At 46.2% G+C, this 26,056-nt stretch overlaps 2 protein-coding genes across 9 annotated transcripts in view; both read left to right on the forward strand.

Moving 5' to 3' along the window:
* Window positions 1-26,056, forward strand: part of AGBL4 (AGBL carboxypeptidase 4) — a 1,382,976-nt gene that overhangs the window by 1,090,345 nt on the left and 266,575 nt on the right. The gene's annotated exons all lie outside the window — the stretch shown is intronic.
* BEND5 (BEN domain containing 5) overlaps window positions 21,466-26,056 on the forward strand; it is a 47,706-nt gene continuing 43,115 nt past the window's right edge. The window contains exons 1-2 of one of the 4 annotated variants that reach the window (XM_067008252.1): window positions 21,734-21,887; window positions 25,131-25,312. Coding sequence is in view for 1 of the 4 variants with exons in the window: in XM_059064215.2 (XP_058920198.1) it covers window positions 21,662-21,887 (226 nt within the window). In the remaining 3 variants the exon portion in view is untranslated. Of the gene's footprint in view, window positions 21,888-25,130; window positions 25,313-26,056 lie in introns of all 4 variants that reach the window. The other 3 variants (XM_067008263.1, XM_059064215.2, XM_059064231.2) reach the window with 3 other exon arrangements.

A 26,056-nucleotide genomic window follows, 5' to 3' on the forward strand; every position in this document is an offset into this window, starting at 1 on the left:
TGCCTTCAATCCCTGCAGGAATATCAGAGAGCAGGAGGGCGGAATGCAGAACCAGGACCAACGTAGGAACACTAGAAGAAGTAGGGAGACTGCTCAGCGCGAGAGGCTACTGCCCCAAGTCAAAGCTGCCCCCCAGCGGGATTAGCTGCTTTGAGTAGTGGGCTTTCTCTCTCCACTGGAGTGTGAGGGGACCAGACCACAGCTTAGTGCATGGGGAAGATGTCGTAGCAGAGCCTCAAACACCAGATGAGAGGTCACATCTTTTTGTCCCGTTCTACCGTCTTCACACGGGAACTGACTTGGCACTGAAGGTACGTTCAGGCCTCTAAGAGCGCAGGGATTTGCATTCCCAAGATTATGAAGAGACACATGTAGTAAGGATGTGTCTAGGCGTCCAAGATGTGAAAGATGTGATTATTTGCAGAACCTAATCTCATACCTTCCATCCTTGTTGAACTGAATATTGCAAAAATATTCTCATTCGTATTTGGAATGGTATGTTTCTAAGCAATCATTATTCTGAATACCCATTCCAGCCAGGAGACGACCTGAATATTGAATAGTATAAAAATGTATATATTAGATTACTTATTCAAATGCCTTTCTGGCAGTTTGGATAGAATTAAGCAACAGTCCAATCTGGCTGTTGTTTTATGCATGGGATGTCAAAGCTAAACAGCCCCTAGAGAATATTCTCTCTCAGTCTTTCTCTGCACAGAGCCTCACCATCCTGTCTTGTTCACAGATGGGGAAATAGGCTGAGAGAGGGGGGCATACAGCATGGGAATGGGAGACCTGGGACCAAGAGCTACCATTCAGTGGCCAAACATGGTAGTATTGTCCCCACTGGACAAAGGCGGCAGCTGAGGCTCAGTGTGGTTAATCGAGTTGTGCAGAGTCACTGCTAGTCAGCGGCAGAGCTGCTTCATCCCAGGTCACTGTCCTTTTGCATTACCTCACTGGGCCCCTAACATAGCCAGAGAGAGTGTGTTCCTCCTTTCATGCGACCTGCAGACTCTCTGCCAGGTGCTTCAGTTATGAACTCTTGTGAAGTGATGATATTATCCCTGGTCTATAAATTGAGGAAATTACAATGAGTATATAGAACCACACTTTAGGTCCCCCAAACAAGGAACTCTGCCACACCACTATTCTACCCTCCATGCCCTAAGAGCACCACACGGACACCAAGCAATGACCTCTTGTTCAGCAGATACAATCACAAAAAGCAATAACCCAAATTTGCCTTTTGAAATGAACCCAAGTAATCCTTTCGAAGGAAAATGTTCACTGAGAAGCTTGCTTAAATGTCATCTCTGAGAAGACTTCTTCAGGCTCTCCCAAGGCCCTTTTCACACAGTGCTGTCATTGTATATGGCATATTCTCTCTGCTAAATCAGTACTTTAGGGCCAAGAACCACCTCTGATTGGTTTTGTGCATTTCCAGCTTGGGCCCTGGTACCTTGCAGGCATCTGGAAGGTTTGCTGCACTAGTGGATGGATATTTGGGTAGAATCACTGCAAGGAAGGACCTCAAGAGGGAAGGACTCTTCTCCCTCCCCAACCAACCTAGAGCTCAGTAATCTGGAGAACAAAGAGGACCCCCGCAAGTCCTAAAACCTAACATGGTCCTTCCAACCCCACTGACAGTAACGTAACAAAACCGGGAACAAAACCTCAGAGCTTCCTGGGGTTCTGCCAGGGTTGGGGAAGATGCTCCTGACATATGCATGTTTCCACTCAGACATGAACCTCACTTCATCTCACCAACCAATTCTGAAATCACAACTTCAGCACTTTCTCCAGTATCATCCTCACTACCCTGTCCTTCCAGGCCCCTAGAGCCCCAACCCCTCCAGGAAGTTCCTCAGTCAGGTAGCCCACCGTGATGTCTCCATCCCAGCTCCTCTTTCTCCCCTGTACACTCTTCCGTTCCTGCTTCTCTGGTGCTGCCTCTTGCTGTCAGTTCCTGGATGGCCCGCGTGGAGAGAGGCAGTGTGGGCCGATGCACAGAGCACAGGCTCTGGTCTCAGATGACTTGGGTATAAATCCCAGCTGGAGCAGTGAATAGCTGTAGGACTTTGGGACATTCACTTAACTCTCTGAGGCAGCAATTCCCTCTCAGGATTGGAGGGAGGTATGCAGGGACCCTGATGGAGGGCCTTGTCTGCAAAGCTAGGGAGCTCAGACCTTATTCTACAGACAAGGGGGCACTATTACAGAGTTCCTCATCTGAAAATCACATGATCAAATCTGTCTTTTTAAGAGAATACTCTGGCAAAGGCACAGAGAATAGACTGAAGAAGAGGCAGCAGAGGAGAAAAGCCAGGCAGGAGACCTTGCAGGGATGGGCAGGGTGTGGCAGTGGGGGAGGTGGGGGTGGGGCAGGGGGAAGTGTGGAGTCACAGGTGTTCATCGCCTGAACAAAGGAGGTAATAAGAAATAGTAAGAAGAGCTAATGTTTATGAGCTCCTCCTCTGGGCCAGGAATAATGCTAGCACTTATAGGGATTATTTCCTTGACTCTTGTTAATAACCCAAGATTTTTCATCCCCACTTTACAGATGAGGAAACTGAGACATTGAGAGGTTAAATAAATCACCCAGGATGACATAGTAAATAAGAAAACTGGGGTTCAAGTCCAGACAGTCTCACTCCAGAGCCTAAGTGCTTAATCATCCAACTAGTTCATGATTGAAGCAGAGATTGGAGAAAAACCATTTAGAAGGTGAAACTGGCAGGACTTTTTGACAGATTGGCTGAAGTGAGTAAGGAAGAGGGTAGAGCATAGGGTGACTCTCAGGTTTCTTCCCAAGGTCCACAGCCCCTAAGAGGCAAAGTCGGGATTTTAACCCAATTTTATCTAACTCCAAAGCAGTTTCTCTTTTCACAGCCTTAGAAAATTTCACCTGAGCGGTTGGTGTTCTCAGGACAGAAGGGATAATGTAGAGACTGGTACTTTCCCCAGAATTGCACAATTCCTTTATTTAAACCATTAAACCATAACTAGCTTTCCTTAGGTTGTTGAGGGTGTGTGTTTCTTTACAGAAGGATTTATTATCAATTACACAGAAAAATTGACTAGAAAATGCATATGATAGCTTTGTTTCCTGAGTACCAAACCAAATGCAAAGGAGGATTCCAAGTACCTTTGGAAACCGAAGGAGAGGGAAGGCAAAACATCCACTGTAGCCAGAGGGAGATTAGTGGGAGCTTGAACTTGACACTCATTCATCCCTTTACCATGCCTTCCCCAAGGCACTTCTCTATGCCAGGCTGGACCCTGGAGGATGGTGATAGATTCAGCTCCTGCCTGGACATCTCGTAACCAAGGTGTGAAATATATAAGTAGGCAAGCCTTCAAAGGGCTAAAGGAGGGGTTGTTTTAAAGCAGAAGGAGTGTGCCCTCCAAACAAGAGAAGATGCTCTGTCTGGGTCTTGTCTTGGCATTGGGCAGAAGCCAGGCCATGTAGCCTTGGGCACATTACTTAACTTGACTGAGCTTCCTTGTTGTCAGTGTAGCAGTGGTGCAATCAGTCCTACTTTGATCTACTCTTTCCTCTCATTTAATCAAGGACCTGGAATGCTGGGTTGGGATTGAGGGTCTGGAGCCTTGGCTGTCTCCTGGGGTGGAAACAGTTAGGTATACAAGCTGCAGAACTTGATCCTGAGGGTGAGAGCCAGTGTCTGAGGTGGAAGTGAGACAGAAAGACAGACAAAGAGTTTGACCCTGGATCTCACCCAAGGGGCCAAGCAGAGAGGCAAGTCCAGGTGTGAGGCATGAAGTAGACATGAGTCCAGAGGCCATAGGTTGGAATGGAGGCTTGGGCCATGGCCAGGGCCAAGAGACAGTCTCTGGGTATTACTGGAGCGCCTATAGGATACTTGCACTCACCACTCTGGGTGCAGTGGGCTTTGTTAAGCGTGCTGAATGGTCCCAGTGCTATTAGGAGAATGAAGTGGCAACTACGTGTGAAGCACCTAGAGCCTAGCACACAGTTAATTCTCAGTGAATGTTAATCGTGGAATTGCTTTTCTTTTCCATCAAAATTCACCAAGAGCTTCCATTGTGCCAGGTCCTGTGGTGGGCACTGAGAGGAGGGGAATGGTAAAGACGCAGCTCCTGTCCTTCAGAAGCCCAGAACACTGGAGATGCAGACTCATAAGTAAGACGTCCCTATCAAAGGTTCTAAATGATGTGATGGAGGAGGCCTAGTGATGGGACAGGGCGAAGGGGCAGTGACCCAGCCTAAGAGTTCTGGGAAGGCTCCGTGGAAGAGATAGTGGCTAAGTTGGATCTCAAAGGTTAAGAGAGTTGAGCAAGCAAAGATTGGTGAGTAATCCATTCTGGAAAGAGGCACAACTTCAACATAAGCATAAGATAGCATGGAGTAAAGTGGAATGTGAGGAGAGGCAAGAGATAAGGCAGGGCTCTGCTGAACCTGGAGACGAGGAACCTGGGCTCCATCCTGAAGGTGATGGGAAGCTACTGAAGGGTTTTAGGCAGGAGAGAAACCTGGCCAGCTGTATGCTTTAAATAGATCACTCTGGCCGGTGGAGAAGAGTATAACAGAGAGGGCCAGCTAGAGGCCTAGAGGCCAGAAGAAATCTTTAGTTTGATGTTTCTGAGTCAAAAGTCAGTTATGCTTTGGTAAAATTAATTGGGGAAGATTCAGAAGTGGGAATAAGGGCTTTTGCACCTAAAGCTAGATATGAAATGTTAACATTTGTACTCCTATATACAATGAGCTGAATTCCCATTCTCTGTGCTATGGAAGGTGATGTAAGGCGGCATAATGCCTTCCAGCTTTAACTCTTTAAGGCTCGGTAATTCTATTTCTCTTCTTAGGATATGAAATGGATGTTTATGTCATTAACCTCCCTAGCAGGCAGGACACGTGTTTTGGGTTCTGCCTTCCTTGTGTCAGAGTATGTTGCCTGAAGGCACCTTTCCTGTTCTTATGAAAGATGCTATGTTTATCACATGTTTGGATAGTGTCAGGATCTATGCCAAGATCAGGGCTCATCGTGTGAGTAACATCAGGACCTAGTCTGTGCTCAAGATTGCTGCTCTGTCTATGGTTATGGAGCTGAGAACATTGTCCAGTTGAGGTCTTTGACATCAGGCCTTTGGGCTCATTACCAAAGTGTCTGCTCTACTTAGCTGCCCTGCCAAGTTGTGCCAAAGGATTCTGGGAACATGTACTCAAGGACTCATCTGGTCCTGGCTGTGCCCAACTCTGTATATCTGGAAGCTGTTAGAAAAATGTATACTCCAGATCCCCACAGCCTCTGGTGCTTTCCTCCAAGACAGCACTCATTCACATATTAGAGTCTCCTGTTTCAAGATTGGGAGTTCCTTAAGGGCAGGAGCTCACCTGACTCACCAATTTTTGGGAACTCATATCCCTGTCCATTTGATTCAGGAATTTCCTTGTTGCAGGTACTGTGCTAAGAGTTAGAGATATACAAGTGGACAAGCCACACACAGCCTCGGTCTTCATGAAGAGATGGGTTTGGAATATTTGAGATGCCATTTAGACCTCAAAGTCCAGATGTCTAGTAAGCAGCCATATGCATATGTGACAGGAGCTCAGGGGAGGAGTCTGTCTGCTCTAAGTGTGTGAGTACACAAAATAAGAAGACCAGAATTGTAGGGCAAAATTCTGAGAAATACTGACATCTAAAATGTAGGTCAAAGAAGAGGAGATTGAGGGTTACATAAGAGGAGGCAGGAAGAAAATCAAGACAACTGAAGTCAAGGGGAGCAAAACATTTCTGGAAGAAGACAAGGTCAACAGTGTGAATGCTGCTGAGACCAAATGTAGGAATTCAGGGGTGTTGAATTCAGTAGGTCACTGGTAACCTTAGAGAGCAGGTTCAATACAGGTGTAGGTCAGACTGCAGGGGGGCTGAGGGGTGAATGGGAGGTGAGTAAATGCTGAAAATAAGTGTGGACTGCGCTTGTTTTCAAAAAGTTGTGCTTGTGAAGAGGAGGTGAGAAGGAAGAAATGAAAGGTCAGGCAAGGAGGAGCAAGGGTTTTGAGGTGGTGCAGGTCGTGTTTTGAGGCTGGGAAAGACTTGAGCACATATGTACAAGCACAGATAGGAAGGGGCCCTCCAAGAGGGAGAGGTTGGAGATCCAGCGCAGAGCACAGCACTTGCTCTGTGAACACTGAGTGTTTTCTGAAACAAATGAGCAGGGGAAGGGTTTCTGTGGGTACAGTCTTTGGGTTCTGTCGCACCCCACTAACTATGCTAAAAATGTTGTGGTGCTTCCTCTTTCTGGAACAGCTGGGTCATTATGAACTACACAAAAACCACCTTTTCAAACTCCCTCGAGGACGTTCGATTTCAGATCTGAGCCAAGGTGCTTCCTCTCCAAGGACCCATGTGGCTGGATTCGCCCCTCCCACGGCAGCACCTAACACTGACTCACAGCAGGAGGGCAGAGCCCCAAGGCAGCAGCAAACAGAAAAGTTTCCACCGCAGCATCTTGCCCACCCACTTGGGGAATTAGCATGGGGCAGAAGGCCTACTCTTTGACTGAGGACTTCATGTCTACTTTGAAAAGGCAATAGGGCTGACTGGATAGCCCAGGCAGCTTGAAAGGGTGTGCTTAGAGATAATAATCTCATTATGATTAATTCAGGCACCCCTGCAATGTTAGTCATTTCCCCTGCAAGCTGCCACTAGCTTGGGTAAGGTGCTGAACTTTCTTATTCATACAGTGGGTAGCAGTTCATGGGCTTATCATGAAGAGGAAAATGAGCGAACATAAATAAAAGAGCCATGCATGTATTAGATTCTTAATAAATCCACATGTCCTTCCCTTTCTTGCCAGGAGCCAAAATTTCCTTTCCCCCAGTAAGTGCCCAGTCTTGAGTCTAAGGGCCAGAGGGGCTGGACTTCGAAAGAAGAGCATCTTGGGAAGCACCTGATGTGGCTGCACCTCAGGATGATACCATCTGTCCCTTGGGCAGGTTTTTGTTCTTTTGTTTTGGGGATCCTGCTATAAGAGACTTTTGGATTTAATATGTGAAATGAAAATCCAGATGAAATGATAAATTGGGGGGAGGGGGGGTTGTGAGAGAAATGTCCCTCATGTTATAAGAAGGATCCTTTGCTTTATCACAGAGTTTCTTTAAATATGTGCTCCCCCGTTGCAATTAAGAACTTGTCTGCAGATCATCAATTATCTGGCAGAGAGGCTTGGCTGGAAGGAATACGGCTGGGAGACACAGCTGGAGAGTTGGGAGCTTGTGCCAAGTGAGATCCCATCAGAACCAGAGGCAGTAAAGCTCAGAAATGACTGTAAATCTGGAACAAGAGGGAAGTCAATTTCCATGGGTTGAGTATGCGGGCACACTGAGACGTCTAGCCAGGTTGGATGGGTGGGTAAGTGGACCATTTACCAAATCAGCGAAGGTAGGAGGGAGAACAGGTAGGAGGAGGTATGAATGGGGGTTGAAAGAAGGGTCTCGTTCAGTCTGGGACATTTTGAATAAGAGGTGACTGTGGGATATCAAAGTGGAGAAGAAAGTCTAGAAGGCAGATAAATGGCATTGTGCTCCAAGCAGAGATTAAATATTTGTAGTTTCCTGAAAGTTCCAAACCTAGCTCACACTTCTCTGCTTGTGCACACACTGGGCTCTCTAGCCCAAATGGTGTCTCCCCTCCCTACCCTCTCATACGTGCAGAGCTTCTAGCCATCCTTCAGGTGTCAACTCCAACTTCCAACTATAGGGGATAGTCAGGCAGGCACAGGCTGTCCATTTCCTTGGACACTCTACCTCCACGTAGACACTGGGCCTCCATTAGCATTGGGCCTCACAAGAAGCCTTCCTTCCTGGCTTAACCAAGATTACATAATTGAATAAATGTAACAGGCTCAGCACAGGGAACTCAATAAATGTTATTCCACTTCTTCTGTTGCAATTATTGAATTGGCCCCCTTGTATGTCTCTCCTCAATTGTATTAGTTTCCTAAGGCTGCCAAAACAAAGTACCACAAACTGGGTGGCTTAAAACAACAGAAATTTATTCTCTCCCCGTTCTGGAGGCTAGAAGTCCAAAATCAAGGTGTCAGCAGAGCCATGCTCACTCTGAGGCTCTGTTTCTGCGTCTTCCTAGCTTCTGGTGGTGGCCGTCATCCTTTGGCCTTCCTTAGCTTACAGCTTCATCACTCCAATCTCTGCTCTGTAGTCACATGGCGTTATCCCTATGTGTCTCTGTCTTCACGTATCATTTTTCTTTTCTTAGAAGGACATCAGTCATATTGGATTGGACCCGCCTTAATGACCTCGTTTGAACTTGATTCCACAGACACCCTATTTCCAAATAAAGTCACGTTCACAGATATGAGGTGTTAGGACTTCAATGTAGCTTCTGGCAGGGGACACAATTCAACCTATAACACTGAGGAAAAAATTATCTCCTGCAGGGTAAGGCCCATGTCTTGTTTGTCTCTGTCACAACACTTAGCACAGCGTCTGGCTCAATGAAAGTGGTCTAGGAAATATTTTTTGAGTTTTGGCTGTGCACCTGTGCTTTCTAAATTAGATTGTTTGATGCTTTGTATACACCAGTGTCCACTGTGTGCAAAGATCTGGGCTGGATGCTTTCTGTATGCTCTCTTATTTAATTGTATCTATCAAGTACCCTGGGAGGTAAATCTCCCTACACCACAGATAAGGAAACCAAACTTCAGAGAAGTCAAGTGACTTGCTCAGATCTGCACAGCTAGTGGGCTGTGGAGCAGGGATTTGAGCTCAGGTTTATCTGATTTCAAAGCTCAGATCACTCTGCTACATTCTGCTGCCTTTTCTTTCCTCTTTGTTTCAGTCAAGCCTCTTTGGGAGTCCAGACTGCATGAGCTATACTTAGGGCAACCCCCCCAAAATGGGTTGGGTTAATGCTTTAGCCAGAGTGTTGGAGAGTCCCATTGATGGGGGTGGGGGAGTACAGAGACGGCAGATGGAAGTGACAGTGGACATCCCCTCCCCAACTAGGAGAAGCTTCTTCTTGATGCTAATCCTTGAAAATAATGAATTATGTATGGTTCTCTAGGAGTAGGTAAGCTAATGCCATAGGCATGGATGAGAGCAGCTTTTTCTGAAGACTTTCCCCTGTAATCAAGAGAGAGCATGACAATACAGGACAGAGGAAAGGCCCACCAGAAGCTGGGTTCCAGAACTGATTTAGTCAAAGAAAAACTTTTTGACTTTGAGTAAATCATTGTCCTTCTGTCTTCAGTTTAATCATTTCTATAATGGGAGGTTTGGGCTATAAGTTCTCTGAAGTCACTATTCTTGGTTTCCTGCTTCTATAGATTCTGTTTCCGTCTTATAATGCTATTTTAAGGTGTTTATTACTCTGCCAAAAAAAAAAAAAAAAGAACCTTCAGGATGAAATTTCTTTATGCCAAGGAAAAGATTTTTTTCTTTTCCCTTTCTTTGCATGCAGAGCTCTTCTTTGCTTCCCCCATGTCTACCTTTTCATTCTGGTAACCCTCACAGGTTTTCTCAGTGGCAACAAGCACCATCTGGCATGGCCGTTCCTTTGCATAATCCTAAAGACAAGGATTTGCTCAAAAAATTAAAACCATGTTGACAGTGCTTATCTGGCTCCTATGCTGGTAGGAGCAAAACTGTTTTGTGTTCTTGCTGTGACCTGTCCAAACAGAGAGATGGAAGAAAAAAATGGTGCATATGTCCAACTTGTTTAGCTTGGGGCAGTTTTGCAGCCCCCTTGCCAAGTGTAAGCAGGGTAATTTCATTTCCTACACTGCTTTCAGCCTCCTGAAAGTGTGCAGGCCCTAAGTGAACATTTCCTGGAAGACGCTTTCTTCCTTGGACGTTGAACATCTCAAGTGGAAAAATGTACCTCGTTGTTTGTGCAATTGAGATCTGCCTCCACTTGGGGCAGGGTAAGAGTCAGAGAGATAGAGTTTTGATCATTTCATCTTTAAAATCACAGCAGCAGAGATGGGTTGGCTTGGAAAAAAGGATGTTTCTCTTGCCAAGAGTCCATGTCCCAGCTGTCTCCTACGCCGATGAGTCTGGATGCCTGAGGACCACAGAGTCCTTCCCCTGATATCTTGGAGTTACTAATAACTGTTCGCATGTTCCAACAGCAAATTTAAATGTATAGCCTTAATGTGTATGTCCTCCTACACCGCTGCCTTTCATGAGTTTTCTTTGCATCTTGTCCCCTAAGGAAGTAGGGGACAGGGTTTGGAGTTTTCATTCAAGTACCCCTTACTCTACCCAAATCACAGTGGGTGCTATCAGATGTATCAGCTAGCAGGAAGAAGAGTACGGCCTCCCAGATTCTACCTGGAATTGGTAAGGGAATTAACACACCTACCAAATGACAAGTAGTATGCCAGGGACCATAGGAAGCAACAGAGCAGAGTGGGAACTTCATACTAGGTTTGAATCCAGGGTGTAACTTGAGCCCTTACTTTCCCTCTCTGAACCTCAGCTGATGCATCTGTAAGGTTATTATGAGCACTGCATGTGAAGCACCTAGCATTACCAGGGACAGAGCAGGAATCTCAATAAATTTCAGTCCTTTTCTTTGCCTCTTCCTCTCTTTTACATATATTATCTCGTTTGCTTTTCTCAACAATCCTAAAAGTTTAGTTTCCCATTTTATAGATAAGAAAACAATCTGTCTATTTCTCTGCTGTTTCCCAAGTATTAAGAAAAGCTTCTGGCATATAGTGAACCCTCAACAAATAGTCATTAGTAGATGAATGAATGAATGAGAGAGGCAGTCTTACAGGAGTTAAGAATCTTGCCCAGAATTTCACAGCTAGTATTCCCGATGAGTTAGGACATAAGGCAGGACATCACAGAAAAATTCATATAAGGAGACAAAAAAAGAACTCAGAAATGGGAACAGAAAAGCATAACATAATTCATCCTTTTTTATGATTGAGAACACTGTGTTTCACAATTTCAAAGGCATGTTTTAAATGTACAAAAGCTGAACATAATTTTAAAAGCAGACAATAAAACCCCAAACTCAGCTAAGTCCTAAAACTTTATAAGATGAAAGTACCGATCTTATTAAGGTCCCAGCTTTCTTAAACATGGCATACTGCCCCAGCATTGACCAGAAAGAGGATGGTGGGTGGTATCTCTGCAGCAATACTGCCCAGTCTTTGAGAGGGAGGGGAAGATACTTCGTCCCAAAATACCTGGCTTCTGGAGGTCCATCCTGTCATTACCCTGGGACCTCCTAAGAGGAAAAGGTAATAGAGACTCTCTCGGAAGATGAGAATGAAAAAGACAACTGGTTTTCATGGAACCTACTGTGTGTGAGGCACTGAGTCTGCCAGGTACTTTACACGCGTAGTCTGTTAGACCCCATGACAGCCTTATAAGACTCTATTTGACAGCTGAAAAACCTGACAGGGATTTGCCCACGGTTATGGAGCGATAATTGAACCCAAATCTGGGTCTAAAGCCTGTGCACATTTCATTTTTCCTATGGCCTCATACCCCCTTCTGTGCTGGGCTGCCTCTCCACCGTGGGTCCCGAAGCCAGAAGCAGAGCTCAAGGATTGGAGACCCTTTGACAGCCCAGCAAAGTGGCAGGATGCATTAGCAGGGTGGAGGGGCGGGGCGGGCCTGTCCAGTGACTTACTGTACCTACCAGTTGAGTTCAACTCTCTGGCCACTTCATCCAGAGTCTCACATATCCTTGTGTGTCTTGCTTCCGTCTATCCCATATCTTAGGGGAAAAAAAATGCCTCACCTTTATCTCTTTTTCCTCTATTCTAGCCGTTTATTTTCCATGATAATAAAGGTGCGCCTGATAGTAAAGGAGGGGAGGTGGGGTTTTGATACCCTACACATCAATTCACCCACCACCAGCACTAAAGTAATATGTGAAAAAAACTATCAACAACAACAACAAAAAATGTGTGTCATGTTGTATACGTGAGTCATTTTCCATTATAATAGAAAAACGTAGAGGTCAAGAACTTTTTTTTTTGGTTGGCATAATAGGTGGCCCTATTGTGGTACTAAATAAGGAAACTGATTTTGAGTAAATAAAAGAAAGCCATCCTTATACTGCCGATTGAATCTAGTACACTCCCATCCACCGCAACATAGGATGAAAATATTAATGAACTCCAGGATGTTTTTGGAGATAGTGCCTGCCAGGGTCTCCCCTGGACCAATCAAAGTGGTCTGGACATCCCTACAAAACCAGCATATGACCTTCTGAGGATGGATGATCCATCATCTCCCCATTCTAGCTAGAAAGGCACAAATCACCCTCAGTGGGGCAAGAGTCAGACTCAGAGGGAGCCAGAACTGGGGTAGAAGTCTGTAGTTGGGCCTCTAGAGTCAGGTAGTCTGAGTCTGAATCCTGGCTCCAGCATTACTCCTGTGTGGCCTTGGGCAAGTTACCTAATATCCCTATGCCTTGGTTTCTTCAACTCTCAAATGAGGCTGATACTCATAGTACCTGCCACCCAGGATTGCTTTGAGGATTAAATGAGAAATGTACGTAAAGCCTTCCACAAAACATTCCACAAAAGTTCATGGCTATTATTCCTATTCTTGTTCTTATTGCTCCAAGTGATAGCAGGGTAAGAATGGGGTGGGAGTCACACTTCCCACAGAGATTTCTCTCACTGGAGCTCTCTGATCCTCTTTTGTTCTGGCTCAGAAGAGGCTCCTTCCAGACCATGCAGTAACAGGTAATCCCCAGGTTGTCCCTGGCCATCAACAGAGAGTGTAAGAATATAGAAATCTGCTTGAGCAGTTAGAAACCTCAGAGTTCTTGAAAAATTCAGTGTCTCTGGAGTAAGTAACCATAGTTTCAGAAAACCCAGATAATGTAGTCATAGAAGTCATATCATCAGTGTTCTCAGAATCATTAGCTACTCCATTTAGGGATGCTTGGAACCCTAAGATAGATATGGGACTTTCCCCTAAGATCTAGTTCTCAGATTTCTAGTCAGGATTCAAGCCTCTAAGAAAGGGAAGTGGGGATTAAACTCCACAATCAATTCAGCTCCTTGTTGCCCAGGAAACTCTGAGGCAAGGTCCATATCAAAACAGCCCTTGAAACCAGGCTTTGGATCAAGAACCTGAGGTTCAGGTCTTTTCCACGTGACTATAAACAACTCCTGTCTCCTCTATAAGTCTTAGTTTTCTCATCAGAAAAATGGAGATATAAAATCTCATGGGTGTTCTGAAAATATTAAAGGAGATACGTCTAAAGCAGCCAGTATAGATCCTATCACAGAGATCAATAATTGTTAGTTACATTTTCATTCCTTTCTTCTGATTTTGTACTGAATTTATGGTATAGTTAGGACACGTTCTTAAGAAAATCAGAGTTATTTGTGGTTTGCTGTGTGCTTCTGAGAAGACTTAATTCCCTGAATGAATGCTCCGTTGTGTGCCTCTGACCCAGAATGGCAGCCCAGAGTTATCAAACAAAAGCCTAAGAGTGGATGGAAATGTGGGGTTCACTCTGGCCCTCTGTGGACCTCTGAAGGGCAGGCATTCTGAGCCATGGGTGCTTGAGATGAGCAGAGATCGTAACCAGATATCTAGCATGTGGTCTTTGAAGGAAAGTTGCCCTGTCACCTCCCAAATAATGTTGGAATCATCAGAAGACTAGAATGATTCAGGGCTCCCACTGAGTAGGGGGTGAGAGTCCATGACATCCGGCCAACAGCAGGGTAAGAAGAAAGTCTAGCCTTGTAGGATGAGGCAAAATCACCATCTTGTGCCCTGGGAAGCCCAGAGAGTGTGTCAGTGAGGTTCCTGATGCTACTACATTACTGTTGGTTCCAGTGTATTGGTTCCAGTGTATGTCCACTATATATGATTGTCCACATGACTATTTTTCTTGTAATTATTTGCAAGTTTTTCTCTCCTTGTATTTAGAAAAACATTTTGAAAATGTCAACCTGTCTAGTCGCTCTAAGGGAAAACTACAAAAGGGGTTTGATTGTTTTGGGGGGCCAGATTATGGGAGCTAGACATGGTGGGAGTCCAGAAACAGAGAGACACTCACAAGAGAAAGGTAAGACTCAGAGGAACAAAACAAGGCCCTTGGGACACCTCTCCCTCCTCACCTTTGGGGGCTTCTCTCTTCTCCCGGGTCTATGTTTCAGACACGCATTCATTCAGCAAGTGTTTGTTTAGGGTCTGCGTTGTGCCAGGCTAGGTGCTAGGATACAGTGGTGAAGACGAAACATAGGGTCTCTTCTCTGGTGGAGCTTTCAATCTAGTGGCAGAGACAGACAATAATAGAATAAATATATGTTATATACTACCATATGTTCCATGAGGAAAAATGTAAGAAGCTGTGGAAATAGGTAGCAGGTTCCTGATCTAGTCTGTGGAGGGGGCTGGGAAGAACAAGCCAGGCAGACCTTTCCTAGGGAAGTGACATTTCAGCTGAAAAGTAACAGAATGAGTTAATTTAATAAGGGAAACCAGAGGCAGCTTCTAAAACTAATAGTCCCCTAATTGAAATTCATAGTTGAGGCACGTTGCATCCTTCCCAGCCAGGCCAATTTTTTTTTTTTAAGTTTTTTTTGGTTTGTTTTTAAAGATACTTATTTATTTATTTATTTATTTATTTATTTTTGGCTGTGTTGGGTCTTCGTTGCTGCGCGGGGGCTTTCTCTAATTGCGGCGAGTGAAGGCTACTCTTTTTTTTTTTTTTTTTTTTTTTTTTTTTTTTTTTTGCGGTACGGGGGCCTCTCACCGCTGCGGCCTCTCCCTCTGCGGAGCACAGGCTCCAGACGCGCAGGCCCAGCGGCCATGGCCCACGGGCCCAGCCGCTCCGCGGCACGCGGGATCCTCCCGGACCGGGGCACGAACCCGCGTCCCCCACATCGGCAGGCAGGCCCCCAACCACTGCGCCACCAGGGAAGCCACTGAAGGCTACTCTTTGTTGCAGTGTGCGGGCTTATCACTGCAGTGGCTTCTCTTGTTGTGGAGCATGGGCTCTAGGTGTGCGGGCTTCAGTAGCTGTGGCTCATGGACTCCAGAGCGCAGGCTCAGTAGTTATGGCGCACGGGCTTAGCTGCTCCACGGCATGTGGGATCTTCCCGAAGCAGGGCTCAAACCCGTGTCCCCTGCATTGGCAGATGGATTCTTAACCACTGAGCCACCAGGGAAGTCCCAGGTAGGCCAAATTTTTTGTTTCTTTTTCAAAACCAATTCAAATGCTCTTCCCTTGTGACAGCATTTCTTCTTTCTCTTCCATTCATAAACTTCTTCTGGTCTTCAACCATGGGGAATTCTTTTGCTTTGTGTTGCTTATGTGGAGTACACACACCTAGACTAAAATGCCTGGATTCAGATCATCCGTGTAACCAGCTCCTGAGTGTGACCCACATGAGATCAAAATATAGCAGAGGTCTGATTGGTTGAACATTGTGTTGACTGTTTGATCAGGCGTTCACAAGGCTTCAGATTGCTGTAAATGCATCTGCATGTTACATTTTATGTAATACATACAAGTTTTTATTTCTTCTAAGAAAATACTCAAAAAGTCCATTTGAAAGAATGAATGGCTCCAAACACGAATGTGTTTGCTGCAGGTTTCAGCAAGGCCTATAGCCTCAGAGACGTTTGAACGTGTGAGATCTGGGAACTCCTTTGGTGACTACCACCCGTAGCCCACAGGCTCTGGTTTAACGGGGATGGCCCTGGGACGGAAGCATTGTGGAGTGCTTGTTGGATAATTACCAGCATAGTTTAGCTCATTATATTCAGTTTGACTCAGTAAACATTTATTAGGCATCTTTCAGCATGGGGATAAGAGCTCTAGTAATAATAATGATAATGATAATAATAATAGTAATAGGCACTATCGTATACTGAGAACTCACTATATGTCAGGCACTGTACCAAGCATTTTACATGGATTATTAAAATGTTAATTCTCATAACAACCCTATGAAGCTGTATTAATATTTCCATGAAAAAAGTGAGGCTTGGAGAGATTAAGAAACTTGTCCATGGCCACACTTAGTAAAAATAACCTTACTTATTAGGCCAGGATTTGTATATAGGACCTAAGACTACAATATACTGTCTTCACTTCACACTGGTATGTCATTTTTCAAACAAAGAAATTATTGTGCCCAAGAGAGGTTACATAGACATTTCAGAGCCCTGTATATTTACCCTGAAAATAATATCTAGGATTTGTTGAGCAATGCTTTTTCCTTTTTAAAAATTATTTTTATTTATTTTATTTTTAGTTGCATTGGGTCTTCATTGCTGCACACAGCCTTTCTCTAGTTGTTTCGAGCAGGGGCTACTGTTCGTTGCTGTGCACAGGATTCTCATTGCGGTGGCTTCTCTTGTTGCGGAGCATGGGCTCCAGGTACGGGGGCTTCAGTAGTTGTGGCACATGGGCTCAGTAGTTGTGGCTCACAGGCTCTAGAGTGCAGGCTCAATAGTTGTGGCACACAGGGTTAGTTGCTCCGCGGCATGTGGGATCTTCCTGGACTAGGGCTCGAACCCCTGTGCCCTACATTGGCAGTTGATACTTAAACACTGCGCCACCAGGGAAGCCCCGGTTGAGCAATTCTTATGCGACTGCCTTGTTACCTTAAAATCTTCCAACTCAGAGGTGCTCAACTGGTCTGATGTTAGAATAATCTGGGAATTAAAAAAAAATCATTTCCCAGGCCCCATCCCCAGACGAATTGAATCAGGATCTTGGGGGATAGGACCTGGGAGTGGGATATTTTTTTAAGTTCCCCAGGTCTTTCTGATACACAGAAAGGGTAAAAACTCCTGCCCCACATCTCATAATACATTCAGAAGATACATATCATTAGCCCCATTTTATGTGTAAGCAAACTGAGTCTCAGGGAGGCAAAGTGTCTTGCCCAAAGTTACAGCAAAAATGTGGCAAAGTCAGGATTTAATCCTTGGTCTGACTCCAAAGCCCATATTCCTTTGGCCCTCCAGGTGGTCACCTACATGACAAGTTGGCATTCCCTCTAGCTCCAGGCAGTGTTCACTGGGCTTTGAGGTTGTACTCGATGAGCAACTCCTCTCTTCCTTCCCACTGTCTCCTGCCCTCTCCTCCCCTGCCCCAAACCCCACCACCAGAGTCGACCAGATTTCATTATCAGGAGTTCACACAGATATACTGGGTTGACGCCACTGCCTTTGGGTGATTGTAGCAGCTCAGGGTAATGCCCAGCATGGGCCTCCCAACAGTCCCAGATCCTCCTGGCCATGTATCAACATTCCTTCCTTGAATCAGCCTGAGAAGACAATAGCCCTGAGCTCATAGCACAGCAAGTTGCTTTTCTGGGCAGAATTAAAAAAAAATAAAAAATTTAAAAAGCAAATACTTAAAAAGTCAAATTAAATATCACAGGGAAAAAAAGGCAAAATCATGAAAAAATGTGGTCAATCATTAGCAGAGAGGTTGAAAAGACACGCTCCAGTTGCTTTAAAAACTCACAGAAACCAGGTCTCCTTAAAATAGTTTTACAAAGTACACTGAGAATTCCATGCAGTAATATGAAACATAAGTCCGCCTGCTGCCCCTGATCATGCTTCAGCTGGCTAAGCTGAAGGAGCTTGACATTAACCCAAGCCTCTGCAAAACTCAACAGGAAAGTGCAATGCAGACACAGTTGCAAACCTGCCCCATATGTGTACATTTTCTGCTCCATTAAAATGACTTGGACAAGAGGCAAAGTACATCTGGCTGGTAGAAAGAGGGAGTTCGGGGAGGGGCGGGGAGAGGACAGTCAACCTCATCACAGGCCTCCCACTCCCCAGTCTTGCTTCCCCCCAATCCTTAGCCCACACTGCTTCTAGTCTAAAATGTCTAAAATGCAAATATGACCACAGGCCTTCCAGGATTCCCCAGAGCCAAACTGCTTTGTTAATTTTCCTAACTCTGTCATGGGGTTTATAATACCCACTTCAAGGGTTCAGTGTGAAATTAATTGAAATCATATATATTTGTTGCCTGGCATGCTTGGTTTGTTAAGTAAACTTTGGAGGAAAAGTAGGTATCACAATGATCATCACTGAAACCAGGTCATATGAGGAGAGACAGGTGAAGGAAGTGAAGACGTCTGGGCAGAAGACAAACAAAATCCTAATGAGATAGGATCCCCAGTTCTTCCATATCTGATGGGCTGGCATGAGACTCTTGGTGGTGAACCTAGTATGACAGCTACAAGGTGAAAGCTTCTTCCTCGGTGTAAGTATGAAAGACCTTTCTAACAGTCAGTAGTGTCCCAGAGATAAGGCATGCTGGTAAACTTCCTAACATTAGAACTATATAAGAAGCATCTGGATGACCACTTGGCAGGGATATTGAAGAGGGGATTCAACTGTGATTTGGTTGAACTTGACATTTTTAGCCACCTCTTTAAGTATGAAATCTGTACTTTTGAACTGTCTTTGCGTGCCAATCAATGAATCATCCATCAACAGCTTTAGTTTCTGGTATGTGTAAAGCCTGGGGCAACAGTCTCTGGATCAAAGAGGTACTTTGACTCCGGTTTTCACTAGGACAGAGGAGGCACACTTAGTAGGTTCTCTAGAAGCTGTGTTAAAAGACTGACTGTGTGATACACACAGAAAGCAGAAACTCTGGGTGTCTTTCTCTTGCCCTTAGGCTGCTGAAATGTGTCTGTTTGAGTATCTTGTACACACCATTGCTTCTCTAGAATCCATTCTGTGCACCTACAGGCAAAGTGAGTTGAGTCCGTGTTTACTTTGTTGGCACCCGCTTCATTATTTGTTCTTTTCGTCTTTCTGGGTTCTTGGAAAATGGAACTGCCCCCTTATGAGAATGATTTACACTGACTTGGGTGGGGAATTTGTTTGAACCTGAGGGTGCAGTGATACTTAATATGGTTCATGGATGTGTCTGTCTCGCAAGAAGTAGAATCAGTGATCTGCACTTTGATCACCAGGAATGGGAAAGACAGAGTTGGGATTCAGCCCCAACTCTGAAAAGAAGGGACAAATGTTCAGAAAAACCACGCGAGAGGTTTGTTATTCATGCTGTGTCTTTCTTTAATGCATTTGTTTTATAAGCATTTTCTCCCCAGCCCTGTGCTAGGATCCTGGGATGCTGAGGTTACAGGGCTTTTTTGTCCCCCCTCAAAGAGCTCACTCTAATGAAGGAAGATAAAAGGTGCTGGGACAAAATAGTAGAAAGAAACTGCCTGTGCTTGAGGAGAGAGGCTGGTTGGGGAAGCTTCAGAGAGGAGGTGACATCTGAGCTGGCCTTCAGGGGAGGCTGAGGTCACTGTGCACTCCAGGAGGAAGAACTTCCCGGGATGAGGGCAGAATCAAGCACAAAGGCTTGAGACCTGATAAAACATGCTCTCTTGGGAAATGTCAAATAGTGTAATGTTTCTGGGGTGTACTGTGTGCAGGAAGGTGGTAGAGATGAGACTGGTAATGTATTTTGAGGTCACTCTCATTTAGATGGGCTAGGAGGTTGGCCATGGTGCTACAAACATAGTTTGGAGCTTCATGGTATTTCATTAAATATGGCCAGCTCTGCACGACTCATCTTGCGAATTATCAGAAGTCTTGCTACACATTACTTCCCCTTGACCACCATAGGAATGTATACTTAAAGTAAAAACTCATGTTAAGATCAGTCCAAAGAAATCATAATCATGAAGATAAACCTGCTGGAACAATTCAGAGTGGCTCCTCTTTTTTCCACAAGTATGTGGGGCAACAAAGGTTCAACATCTGCATCAGGACAACATGTGGTCATAGCTGGCTGTCACTGCATATATGCCAGAGGCTAAGTTTAAGGGAACTAGATCTGACCTGTACATTTGCATCTGGGAGCTGCATGTTGATGGCCCTCACCTCTATAATGTACTCCCCAAATCACAGTAAAATAATCTGGAGGTTTTTGGTTTATCTACTTAATCATTAGTGTAGCTGATCTGAAATGTGAGCCCAGCGCTTTTTTTAAAAGAATAATGTGTAATGCTTTCTGATCATAAAGTAATCCCTGCTTATTGTGGAAAATAGTTATATAAACACACAAAGGAAAATAAAATCGCCCACCACTACTAAGAAACAACATTTTGGCACGTTTATTTTGTCTTTTTCTTACAGGTTGAGTTCATTAAGATGAATTTTTAAAAAAATATAACATTTAATTCAGTCTGCCACCTCAATTCAGCATTCCTCTATGAGAACACTTTTCTCACTATAACATAATTACTTACTTATACTTTTTTAATACTTTCAGACCAGATTGTAAGAGTTTCCAGGACAGAGAAGGTGTGTTATTCATATAGTAACCTAATTTTGGCACAGGAATCCAAAATTGAGACTCAAGTTCGGGTACACTGTCGTACACCACAAGAGATCCAGGTGTTTGTGCTGTCTGTTCATCTCTCTACCACCAGCCCTTAGCCCAGAATCTGGCATGCAGCGCATACCCAGTGAATATTGGTCGCTTGAATAAAAGTATGAGTGGGACTGAATGGCTGGGTGAATGTGGATTTTTATTTATTATTATTTTTCACCCCAACTTCACTGAGCCCCTATCAGGTGCCAGGAATAGAAGCAGTCATATCTAATACAAAGCCCACCCTCTCAGAGGCGTCAGTGCGAGGATGCTGACCCCCTCTAATGTAGGATGGGGTTCCTATGACACAGAGCCCAGTCAGAACTCCTCGAGGTGCTCCAAAATGCCCAGCTAGCCCTGGGTTTGCCTTCTTCCGACCACGACCACCCCTCCGCTCCCTGCTCATTCCAACTGGTCCCAGTTCAGTGACAGGCATTCTGTGGAGGCGTGCTTCACTGGAGGAAGGCTACAGGGGGAGAAAAGCTACACTGCTTCCTCCAGCTGAGAGGGGCCCTTGACAAACACTCCACTGCCCCAGCCAGCTGGTCCAACTGGAAATCCCAGATAAGCCCCAGTTTCTGGTCAGAACTAGTTTGGCAGCACAGGGGGAATATTTCTGGCTGACTGACCCTCCCCACAGGGGAGCTGGCGGTTTTTGCCAGAAAGAAAAAAACAAAAACAAAAAAACAATGAACTAAAGGGGCTGAGAGGAGCGGTTTCAATTACTTGATACACTCCAAAATTCTGTTCTCTTGCAAGTGCAAGTTTACACTTAGGAATCCAAACAAGATTGCCCCCTGCCCTGCATTTATTCTCTCACACTCTCCTCTCCTGGGCAGTGCAGTTTTGTTGCAATGCAATTTGTTTTGTAGTGCGACCGTTGAAGCCACAAATCCTGCACGCAGCGCGACTTTGAATATTAGTCAATGCATTTTTTTTCCTGCAAGGCTATTGTTATTATCATTATCGCGATTTAGCGTCTCTGCCCTTTCCCCTCCCTCGGCGAATCGCGCTCCGGCTGTGATTGCTCGGGTCTGACTTCGCGAGTGGCGGTGCGCTTCCAAACCCCCTCCTCCGCCCCCTGGCCCCCTCCCTCCAGGTTCCGCGCCCAGGCGAGAGCAGCCGATTGGCAGAGCGGTGCTTTCAGGAACAATAACAGCGGGGGGAGCCCGGGTCCCGGGAGCCGCCCCCGCCCCCCGGCCCGGCCGCGCGGCTCGCGCCCCCCGCCGGGTCCCCACCTCCGCGCCCGCCCCGCGGGCTGACCGGCCGACCGGGGCCCGCCCCCGGCGCCCACCATGTACGCCTTTGTGCGATTCCTGGAGGACAACGTCTGCTACGCGCTGCCCGTGTCGTGCGTGCGCGACTTCAGCCCCCGCTCGCGGCTGGATTTTGACAACCAGAAGGTGTACGCCGTGTACCGGGGCCCAGAAGAACTGGGAGCCGGGCCCGAGAGCCCCCCGCGCGCCCCCCGCGACTGGGGCGCGCTGCTGCTCCACAAGGCCCAGATCTTGGCGCTGGCAGGTGAGCGAGCGGTCCGGGAGGGACTCGGGGACCGGGCGGGGGCCGGGAGCCGGGGAGGGGGCCGGGGGGAGCCGCTGCTTGTTCCGGCCCCCTTCTCCAGTCCCGTAGGCTTTTCTTTGGGGGACGGGATGTCTCTAGCAGGCCAGACCAGTTAAAGATACGGGATGGTCCCTTTTGTCTTCCCCGCCTCCCCGACACCTCCCGCGCTGTCAGTCTGTCTCCATCTCTCCCTGTCTGTCCTACTCTTTCTGTTTCTGTCTCTTCTCCGGCTCCGTCACTTTCCTGTTCTCTCCCCGCCTGTTTGTACCTTCATTTCTCTGTCTCTCACCTTCTCTTTACCTCTCTCTCAGTTCCTTCCCTCTCTGCTCCTTCTGTCTCCTTAAGTTTCTCTATCTGTCCGTCTCTCCCTCTAAGGCCCTTAGTACCGCCTGGGAGTGAGAGGCAAGGCTTGATATTGTCAGAGTCTGCCAGGTGGGAGTCACTCTTCACAGAGGGAAGCTATGACATCCTTGTCCCATTCGGGCCATCATTGGACAGGATGAAGAGGCCTTGATCACTGGGTACTGGGTGCCACTCTCTCCTGCCCCTCCCTGGCTAGGTGGCAGAGGTAAAGCAGTAGTGGCACTTAGCATCCCTCAGACTCCACACCCCTTTTGAATCTCCCAGAAGGCTCTCTGAGTGAGAGCTGAGGGCCAGGAAAGAGTTTCTAGGTCAGGATAAGATCAGACCTCCCATTCCTGCTTTCCCAGGGCCCTGAGAAATAGGCAAGGCAGGTGGTGTCATCCTCATTTGACAGATCAGGATGCTGAGGTTCACTTGGTGGTAGCACTAGAAACCGGCCCTCTAGCCTCCTTCACCAGGTTCTTTCTGCCATACTGAGGCACCTTTTCCTTTGTAAAGTCAGGGGATCCTCTTTCCCAGCTAGTTTTAGGAGGCTTGGGTACAGATATGAGTGGATGAGGAAAGTATCACTTCCATTCTGGGGAGCAGCCTTTTAGCTGTTGCTGGTAAGGAGGGTGTACCTCAGAGTGGACAGAGACAGTAAACCACCCTGCCCTCCAGTTGGAAGAGAAGACCAGGGGTTAGGAGATATTGCTAGTATTTTGTAGTCTGAGACCTTTCCCACTTTTTCCAACTTCCTTAAAAGATGAATTCAGCATGTATCATATTTAAATTTGGCAAATAAGGAAACTGTGGCTTGAAACAGAGAAGTGATTTTCTTAGGGTCCCATGGCAAATTGGCAGTAGCTTAGAGCTGTGGTTCATGAAAAGTTCCTTTCCATCACCTCCTGTTGCCTCTGGAAAGTAGGTTTGCCAGAGTTGAGGAGTGAAAGAAGAACTGGAACCCGATGAGCACCTGGGACCCTTTTGGACAGACTGTGTCCTGACCACCTCTCTGGCAAGCCCTGGGGCACAGTGGTATAGACACACACACACACACACACACCCACAACACCTGGGCATGCCTGGGGCCAGAAGAACAGAAGGAAGGAAAGTATGTAGAAAAAGGAAACCTTTGTAGCTGATTATGTTTTATTTCGTTTGTTTGCTTGCTTTTAATTACCTGAGGGAAGGGATTAGGAGATTTTTTTCCCCAAGAGTACAGTATAGGCCTGAGGAGGTTATAGGTAGGTTGTAACCTTAGCTTCCCCTTGGCTAGAAGAAGAGAAAGCATGCTCTTAATGATTCTATTATACTCCTGGATCTGGAAGGGCCCTGGGAGAGGGGGAGTGCTGTGGTCAGAAGGAGTCAGTGGTAGGTAGGTGTTTTAGTGTGTAATAGCTGCTTTCCTCTTTTAGAGATTGTCCCTGCATCCACTTATTCATGCAGTAAACATCACCACTGTGCTTGGCTCTTCAGGCACCGCAGAGAGGCTGCTGAGGCAGATGGCAGCCCCCACAGACTCTGAGTTTGGAAATTGACAAAAGTCTTCTTCAGTAAGACACATGTAATTATTGGTGTGAGGACCATGAATCTTGAATCTATAGACTATTCATCCTCCAAGTTGGAATGTTGATAAATCTCTAGGGTTATTGAACACAAACAATTAAAGAAATACACACACACAAACAAACCCAGGCAACATCTGGAAATTGGCAGAGTAGATACAGAGAAGAAGCGTGGCGCCAGTTTGAGCAAAGTGAGTTGAAAAGCACTTTCCTCCACCTCTCTTCAGGTTTTTTTCTTGAGAAGAGCAAGGGGGAGAAAAAAGAAACAACTTGCCGTTGACTAGGCCACATTTAGAATTCCAATCAGCTGGTTAGCTTTTAAATTCGAGCCACCGTCCTGGCTCCAGACTGACTGGAAGGGCCAGGGTAGGTTTGGGAATTCATTTATCCTGGAAGAACTCTCCCATGTGTCTTGAAATCCCATCTTGGATGTTGTGGCTCTGAGAATTGCTTGCAGTGACTTCGTCTTAAAGAGCTCATCTTCTGGCACCTCCTAGTTGTGAATACCATGGTGCTGTGGGACCAGATGTGAGGCGGTGAGCCCTCAAGCGGGAGGCAGAGATAGCTATGTTTTTGTGCGTTAGCCATGAGTAATTAATCCCCCCTGGCACCAAAAGCGTAGTTTCAGGGGCAGTTCGGGGCCGCTTTATGGCTTTTGGTGAGAAGCGTGGTACTTTACTGTTTGCCCAGGCCAACGCAGAGCTGTCTTCAGGTGTACCTCTTCTTGTATCCCGGAAATGTCAAAGCCAGCTGCTTTGGGACTTTGCATCTTCCAGCATATGCTTGTCTACATCGTGGTTTCCATGTGTGTCAGACCCAGTATATAGCTTTGATTTCAGTTCAAGGGGAAAAAACAAACACACCTTTACTGACAGTCTTACTTTGTGCCTGTACATTATCTCTGTTAGTCCTCCCCGGGACCCTGTTGGTAGAGATTGCCGCTATTACTCTTTCCATTGTGTAGATGAGGACAACTGAGGCTCAGAGACTCCTCTCCAGCTCTATAGCTAACAAGTGACAAAGACAGACTTGAAGCCGAGGTCTTCTGGTGCCAGGCCCCCACTTGGAAATCTCCTTTGTGAAGTAGCTGATGTTCTTGTCAGCCACACAGCAGGCTTGGAAGGAGTGAAAAGCGAGAACTGCCCGTGAAGCTGACAGTTCAAGTCAAGTTTTCGAGCCCAGGAACAGTTTTAGATGCTGAGTTTTCCAGCCTCTTCTGTTCTCCCTCTCTTACCAGCCTCCCTCCTCCTGAGCGCACGCACTTTCCTCCCCGCTAAGTTGTCTTTTTCCTCAGGAAACCTCAGAAGAGCTCCCATCCTCATGGTGCACGTAACTCAAGATGTGGCTCTCACCTTTGGATGTGGTCTCCTTCGTCACTCTCATTTATTTGCCAGACAGCGTGTTGAAAATGAGAACAGCCCATTTGGAGAGCTTACCATTATCTAACTGCAATCCAGTCTGCTACTGGGGCTCATGGTATTGAATTTATGGTTTTTTTCTGGGGCCCAAACTGGTTTTTCTCAGCTCAGCGTGTTAAAATTCTATGCCGTTCTATCCAGGCACTTTGGCTATGTTATTATCATTCGGCGTGCTAAATTCCTTCTGTTGTCAAATGTCCCCCTCCTACTTCCTATACACCAGGCCCAGTGCTGTAATAAGTAAAAGCTCCAGTGCACCAGCAGGTCTGAGGTCCTGGGACTGAAATGACAGCACAATCCAGGTGAAACACAAGTTCACTTTTTCAGGCCCTGCCATGTAGGGTTTCTGTCCGGGCAGAATGACAGAGAAGAAATGGGCATCATCCTCAGGGTACGTGAAGTCTTAGGGCCCGATGTACGTGCTACATAGAGGTGGAAGCCAGGCACCAGGGCAGCACAGAGAAAGGACCCACTCTAGGTGGGCTTTGTGGTTTATCTTGTACACCTTTCCAACTCTACCACCACTGCCCACATCCAGGCGTGCATCAGCTCTTATCTAAGCCGGCACAGCTGCCTTCTAATTGATTACCCTGCCTCAATCTGTTTCCCAAACTGCTGTCGGAATAATCTTCAAATACAGTCTTAGTCAAGTCACTTCTCTCCTTAGCACCTTCTGTAGCTCCCTGTTGCCTACTGAATAAAACTTAAGCTTCTCAGCCGGGGCGTTCATAGCAGCCCCAGACCAACCCCGTTTCTCCAGCTTCCCCCAGGCTTGCGGTACTTCATGCCGTCTTGAGAACAC

The sequence above is a fragment of the Kogia breviceps genome, chromosome 1 (assembly GCF_026419965.1).
Source record: "Kogia breviceps isolate mKogBre1 chromosome 1, mKogBre1 haplotype 1, whole genome shotgun sequence".
Lineage (NCBI taxonomy): Eukaryota > Metazoa > Chordata > Mammalia > Artiodactyla > Physeteridae > Kogia > Kogia breviceps.